General features: G+C 37.5%; 1 protein-coding gene across 2 annotated transcripts; it reads left to right on the forward strand.

Moving 5' to 3' along the window:
• Window positions 1–1544: 1544 nt before the first annotated feature.
• Window positions 1545–6913, forward strand: LOC104801044 (transcriptional corepressor LEUNIG_HOMOLOG). Of its 2 annotated transcripts, none has more exons than XM_010524119.2 (19): window positions 1545–1679; window positions 1792–1877; window positions 1977–2028; window positions 2128–2225; window positions 2571–2680; window positions 2766–3049; window positions 3148–3223; window positions 3336–3447; window positions 3683–3732; window positions 3810–4082; window positions 4255–4329; window positions 4447–4677; window positions 4852–4999; window positions 5075–5184; window positions 5352–5501; window positions 5625–5780; window positions 5861–5977; window positions 6186–6383; window positions 6506–6913. In XM_010524119.2, exons 3-19 carry the CDS (start codon window positions 1997–1999, stop codon window positions 6647–6649), a joined length of 2364 nt encoding a protein of 787 aa, XP_010522421.1. In that variant the 5' UTR covers window positions 1545–1679; window positions 1792–1877; window positions 1977–1996; the 3' UTR covers window positions 6650–6913. The 2 variants fall into 2 exon arrangements, with proteins under 2 accessions (XP_010522421.1, XP_010522422.1); XM_010524120.2 differs by having other exon boundaries at window positions 4858–4999.
• Window positions 6914–7161: the final 248 nt, after the last annotated feature.

A 7161-nucleotide genomic window follows, 5' to 3' on the forward strand; every position in this document is an offset into this window, starting at 1 on the left:
GGAAAGAGATGCTTGATAAAGAAGATAAACTTGTAACGTTATTAATTTAATAAATATAACAAAATGAACTATTTTTATACATTGTATCGCTGCCCATATATATATATATATATATATGTATTAATGTTAATATATAGCACATAATCTGTAATGGTTCTATAAAAGTTGTCTACGTTATGTTACAATATGCCCAAATAAAATGAAACAAACTTAAGGTCGAAACCTTAAATTATAAAAATAATAAGATGAACATATATGTGTAATAACAATTGAAATAAAAAAAGTAAATAAATTTTACATTTTTTAGATGTATTATTTTTATATATATATATATATATTAACATTTTCATGTATGATTAAATATTATAACTTTTTTTTTTTTATCGATTAAACGTCCGAAGAATTCGTAATTTTATAAACATATATGATTAAAGTCCTTATTAATTTCAAAATATACGGTCCACACTTTCTAACTTGCTGCTCGATTCAGAAAATTAAAAAGACTATTGAATTATTCAAACCCCTTAATGTGATGACATTTATTGTGAGCTTTTAGGTGCCATTAATGGTGAGGCCACACATATTTTGCCTTCCTAACCAATTCACGAAATAAAAAGGCTCGCTATGTACTTATATTTTTATTTATTTAGCTTTTTATGTCACGAGGTCGGGTTTTTAATAATAATAATAATAATAATGATGATGTTAGTTGCCTCCAAACTTTAAATAAAAAGGAAACCGATGTAAAAACAACTGGATATAATTTTATATAAAAAAAGAAAATAAATAAAAACAAAAATTCGAAAGATATATAAAAAGTCAAAATTAGCAGAGGACCATGTTCTAATTATTAGCGTAGGCATAATTATTTTTTTTCCCCCCAACTAATTTCACCGATAACGCGGGCGGACCAAAGCAGCTGAGAGTATGCGGAACCCGTGAAATAATCGTGGATTAATTATTATTATTTTTTTATAATCAGATATCCTGAATCAATATCCACACTAATACAGGACCGAAACCAAGCATATGATTGGATTAATTAATTTTCAAACCCCAACCGACAAATTTTATGGTTTGCTAAATTAAGGATTATCATACTGTCCTAATTATTATAGGCGTATTTGGGATCCGAATGGAAAAATCTACATGTTGTACATTTGAAATTATACTAGTTAAGATGACCCAAAAAAATACAACAAATATATTAAATTTTTTAATAAGATACTTTAAAAAAATGAAAGTCTATCTTATCATTACATCTGAATTTTATACTTTAATTATGAATTAGTTTAAACGTATTTTATATTTGAATAATTAGAAATATTAGTTGTCATTTTTTTTGGTAAAATATACATTTTTACAACTTTTATCAGTTTTTTTTTTATATTCATCAACTAATTGTCCTAAAATATCGTAGGCCCATATAGGAGGGTTTGGGTTCAAAGAAGGGCCCATCTCCACGTAGGCCCACCATTAGAAGGCCCATTGTGAAATCCTCTTGCAAGGCATCGCTTACGTACGAACCTCTGGGCTCCGACTCCGACCTGTTCAAACTCTTTTCTCTGATCTCTCGTCGTGCTCGTTTGATGCTTTTATTCAGCAGTATAGCTACAGCTGAAAACGGTTAAGAATTCGAACCTCAAGAACCCTAGATCCACTTATTTGTAATCGATCAGGTACGGGTTTGTTTATTCCTTTGTCAATTTGACGAATTCTCTCCCGAGTCCCGAGGTTTTGCGGATCGTAATTAGCGTTCCCGATTACTTTCTAATTGCGCTGTTTACGCAGAGGCAATGCTTGATCTCTGGAGATATCTATTGTGACGATCAAATTAGGGCTTCTGATCCACCGTTAACAAGTTTGCTTCGTTTCGGGTTAGTTCGCTTTGATGCTCGCAAGCATTCGAGTTTCTTGGGGATTTGAGTCTCGAGCTCTTTGGTCGAAAACTGATTTTTTTTAATCGTTGTTTATAGTCTGATCTCTAGCTGAAGCTATGACGCAGAGTAATTGGGAAGCAGATAAGATGTAAGCGAATCCATCTGATGAACGAAATGTCAGTTCCCAGATTTAGAATTTTTCGTTGGAAATGATTCTAAACACGTTTTTTGTTGTTGTTGTTGTTAGGCTTGATGTTTACATATATGATTACTTGGTGAAGAAAAAGTTGCACAATACTGCGAAGTCTTTTATGACAGAAGGGAAGGTTTCGCCAGATCCAGTAGGTAATACCCGTTTGCATGAAGCTCTGTTCTGAGTTCCTCTTTTGTTTCAAATGTGTCTTCATCAATTGCCCAAATTTCTGTAATACCTGTCTGGTGATGCGTGATAGGAATGTAGTTTTCTTGATACAATGCGCTAACAATGCAACTGGAATAGTACCTTTGGCCTTTTTTTTTTTGTTTCAAATGCGACCAGTAATATATTTTTCTGTGTTATCTCTCCTCTTTCTCCACTTTCTCTGGATTTTATATTTTCTCCTTCTGTACTGGTTGTTTAACTTAACTGAATACTGATTATCCCGTTGGACTGCGTGCCTGGACTTGTCTGAATTACTATATGCAATGCAGCGATTGATGCTCCTGGAGGGTTTCTTTTTGAGTGGTGGTCTGTGTTCTGGGACATTTTCATCGCAAGGACAAACGAAAAGCATTCAGAACCTGCAGCAGCTTACATAGAGGTTGTTTCCAAAATTCCAACAATGTAGCCGTATTCCTTTATCAATCTTGTGAACATGATAATTGATCCGTCGTTTTTACCTGTAGGCACAACAAGTTAAAGCAAAGGAGCAGCAGCAGATGCAAATGCAGCAACTGCAGTTGATGCGCCAGGCTCAATTACAGCGTAGAGACCCTAATCATCCTTCCTTCGGGGGTCCAATGAGTTCTATTGGTTCTGAGGGGATGCTTGGGCAATCCAATGCCAGTGCTTTGGCTGCAAAAATGTATGAAGAACGTATGAAGCAACCTAATCCGATGAATTCTGAAACATCCCAACCCCTGCTCGATGCTAGGATGGCCCTTCTGAAGTCAGCGACAAACCATCCTGGGTAAATTGGCTCGCTTTTATCATCTGCAGGTTTATTTTGCCCTCTTCACAATGTTGAGCCCATCTTTAAAAAAAATCTTATTATGTTTCACGAAACAGACAAATGATCCAAGGAAATCAAGGAAGTGTATCGGCAGCTCTGCAGCAAATTCAGGCACGGACTCAACAGACCACTGTAACTACTTGTTGAACACTTCTCTTTGTTGATTGATGACTATCTATCTCTTCAAAGAGATAAACCCCAAGTCAAATATATCGGTCTGCTTCTGAATCTTTTAAGCATGCAGGAAATCAAAAGCGAAGTCAACTTGGGTTCGTCACCAAGATCACTACCGGTGGATCCTTCAACAGTTTATGGCCAGGGAATTCTGCAATCAAAACCTGGAATGGGGAGTGCAGGTATACACGGCTAATCTAATGCGTGCTGGAGTATACAAATATGCAAATAAAAGAGGGAAAAAAGCATGCTTGAAGCATGGCAGCCCCAGCATGCAGTTAATATTGGACCCATAATTATCTCATATAATCAATGTAATAATTGAAAGATTGTGCTGACGACATAACGGTCACCTCCTTTATTTTATAGCTTAATAGTATGAGTCTTATGGTTTTGTGGTTTTATCTATCTGTGAAGGGTTGAGTCCTGGAGTCAGCGGTCTTCCTTTGAAGGGATGGCCATTAACTGTAAGTCATTGCCGGGAGATAGTCTGTTCAAGCTTTATTTATTCGACTCCTTTCTGAATTCCTTGACAATGGTACAGGGGATTGAACAAATCCGACCAGGAGTAGGCCCTCAGGTTCAGAAATCATTCCTACAAAATGCAAGTCAATTTCAGCTGTTGCCGCAGCAACAGCAGCAGCAGCTCTTGGCTCAGGTTCAAGCGCAAGGAAATATGGGTAACTCACCCATGTACAGCGACATGGATCCTCGAAGGTTCACAGGATTGCCTAGAGGAAACTTGAGTTCAAAAGATGGTCAACCAAATGCAAATGATGGATCTATAGGTTCACCTATGCAGTCAACTTCATCAAAAGTAAGATTTTCCTCCAATACGGTAAACATGCATAATATTCCTGTTGAATGCGTTTTGAGCTGCATACACATCTTTCAACATGGATGTTATGTAACCGCGCTACTCAACAAACTGGGTAGATAAATATCTTTCTGACTTGCCATAATTTTGTTGTTTGTTGTTTCTTTTGTAGCATACAAACATGCCACCAGTGCAGCAATCGTCATCTCAACAACAAGATCCGCTACAATCACAGCAATCACAGCAGGTAACTTTACATGCGTATCATCACACATTTGTTTCCATCAATTATTGTGAATCTTCTAAGTTATTTTCTTCAGCAGTGAGATGACTGAACCACAACTTCTCTCTTCTGTTTTGATAGAACAATCGCAAAAGGAAAGGACCTTCCTCTTCTGGTCCTGCTAACAGTACCGGGACAGGAAACACTGTAGGTCCTTCCTCCAACTCGCAGCCATCAACTCCGTCAACACACACTCCTGCTGATGGCATTGCTATGGGCGGTAATATGCAACATGTGAATAGCATGCCAAAAGGCCCAATGATGTATGGTTCTGATGGAATTGGTGGTCTTGCATCATCAACAAACCAACTGGTAAGTTTTCTTAGTCTCCCAAATAATATTTACATGTAGATTTTAATAAACTTTTTTGTTTATCATGCATTTGTGGTACTAGTAAGGAACGAAAAAGTGTTTTGTATTGGATAATCTTTTCTTAGTTAATAGAGCTTTGTTCTTTGAATTTCTTGCCTACGACAATTTTTTTAGCTACAGGAAGACATGGAACAGTTTGGAGATGTTGGTGCCCTAGAAGATAATGTGGAATCCTTTTTATCACAAGATGATGGAGATGGAGGAAACCTGTTTGGCACATTGAAGCGGAACCCTTCTGAGCACACTACTGAAACTTCGAAAGGTTTCCTCTAATCTCTCCGGATAAATCTAATTTAGTATGCCATATGTAGTAACCACGTTCTTTTTTATATTTCAGGTTTTAGCTTTAGCGAGGTTGGTTCGATACGAAGAAGCAACAGTAAGGTCATTTGCTGTCACTTCTCAACGGATGGAAAATTGTTGGCTAGCGCTGGACATGATAAAAAGGTACACCATCTTACATTTAATCTCTGAAATAGGAACTTTCGAATGAGTAAAAGGTAACAAACAGGCATACTACTTTTCTTTTCGTTTGTTATACACTTCATAATGATAGGTAAGATCTTTATTTGTTAAAACAGATGATATGGATGCTTATTTCTTTCCGTCAGTAGGTTTTCATCTGGAACATGGAGACACTGCAGACAGAGTGCACTCCAGAAGAACATGCTCATATCATCACGGATGTTCGCTTCAGGCCTAATTCAACTCAATTGGCGACATCTTCCTTCGACAAAACTATTAAAATCTGGGATGCTTCTGAAGTACAAAATCTTTCCCTTTAACTGCTTGGTTATCATACATCTATGATTTCAATAGATCAGAGGTTCTATATTTTAGCCGTCCATTAGGGTTCTGTTGCAACTAACTAGGATCAATTTTTGCAGCCTGGTTATTACATTCGGACAATCGGTGGTCACACTCAACCTGTAATGTCTCTTGATTTCCACCCTAAGAAAACCGAGTTGTTCTGCTCCTGTGACAGCAACAACGACATCCGCTTCTGGAACATCAATACATATTCTTGCGTCCATGTTTCAAAGGCAAGGACATGGACTTCCTTTTTTTACGATTAATTCTCCTTGACCTCCTCTGCCTTCTTACCTTAGATGTTTTCAAGCAGGGGGCTAGCACACAAGTTCGATTCCAGCCAAGAATTGGTCACCTTCTTGCTGCAGCTTCGGACAGTACTGTGACAATTATGGATGTAGAAACTGAGAGGAAAATTCACATGTTAAAGGTATAAGATCTGTTGATGACCAACCAAACACAACACCTTTTTCTCCTTTGGGAACGTATTTCATGGTCTCAAGACCACAAAATATCTATGTCCAATACGTTTTATTGTTTGATTTGGTATAGTTGGCTTTCAAGTTAACCTTTTCCATTGCTTGATTTATAGGATAGAAGTTGTTTTCTTCTAATGGGTTTGATATTTGGATGGTCAGGGACACTCCACCAATGTGCATTCCGTATGTTGGGACGCAAACGGAGAATATGTGGCATCAGTTAGTGAAGACTCGGTGCGAGTATGGTCTCTGGCCTCGGGAGATTGCATCCACGAGCTCAGTTCCAGTGGGAACAAGTTCCACTCCTGTGTTTTTCATCCTAGCTATTCCACTCTCTTGGTCATTGGTGGCTACCAGGTAACTGCGGTTCATAATTTCCCTCTTACCGATCGTGTAACTTTACTCTTGACTCGAGCTTAATATAAACCGATGCTAGTTAAGAGAAGTTCACTTGATAAAGAATCTCTGATGTGTGGCAGTCGCTGGAGTTGTGGAACATGGCTGAGAACAAGTGTATGACGATACCGGCCCACGAGTGCGTGATCTCTGCGCTTGCTCAGTCGCCTTCGACGGGAATGATGGCGTCTGCCAGTCATGACAAGTCTGTCAAGATCTGGAAATGATAATCTTATTGCCGGTATTCTTCATCTTCTTCTTCACTCTATATCAGACATCATCCATCCAAAAGCAAAGAACTAAAGAAACTGTGTAAAACCCTGCCTGCATTCGGTCATCATTCTTTGTTGTGTTTTCATCAAATAATATATTATGTTAAAAGCGTTTATAGCTGTTGACTGGGATTTGTCTCTGTTTGTTTGTAATTTCTAACATATACACTATAATGCTTTGTTTGTGTTTTTTTTTAATAAATATTATTTATTTGCGTCTGGACCAATGTGATATTAAAGGAGGTGATTTACCAAAATTAACACGAGTTTTGAGGATAATGACCAAACCATGTAAGAGTTATCTTGTCGTATTTTTGTCTATTTTTTATTAACACTTTCTAAAATGACTAACCTTACCTTTTTAAGGAAATTATAAAAAATAGAAGCCGGAGATGGGGTTTTAGCTAGGGGTGGCCATTTCGGTTATTAACCGAATAACCGAACCGAACCGAACTGAATAAGAGCGG

This window comes from Tarenaya hassleriana, unplaced genomic scaffold, assembly GCF_000463585.1.
Source record: "Tarenaya hassleriana unplaced genomic scaffold, ASM46358v1 Cleome7, whole genome shotgun sequence".
NCBI classification, from domain to species: domain Eukaryota; kingdom Viridiplantae; phylum Streptophyta; class Magnoliopsida; order Brassicales; family Cleomaceae; genus Tarenaya; species Tarenaya hassleriana.

Excerpts from the sequence above, each read along its gene's own strand:
- LOC104801044 (XM_010524119.2), top strand. The coding sequence starts at position 1,997 with ATGACGCAGAGTAATTGGGAAGCAGATAAGAT. Across the intron at positions 2,226-2,570 it reads GGTTTCGCCAGATCCAGTAG|CGATTGATGCTCCTGGAGGG; the intron begins GTAATACCCGTT and ends TATGCAATGCAG. Across the intron at positions 5,000-5,074 it reads CACTACTGAAACTTCGAAAG|GTTTTAGCTTTAGCGAGGTT; the intron begins GTTTCCTCTAAT and ends TTTATATTTCAG.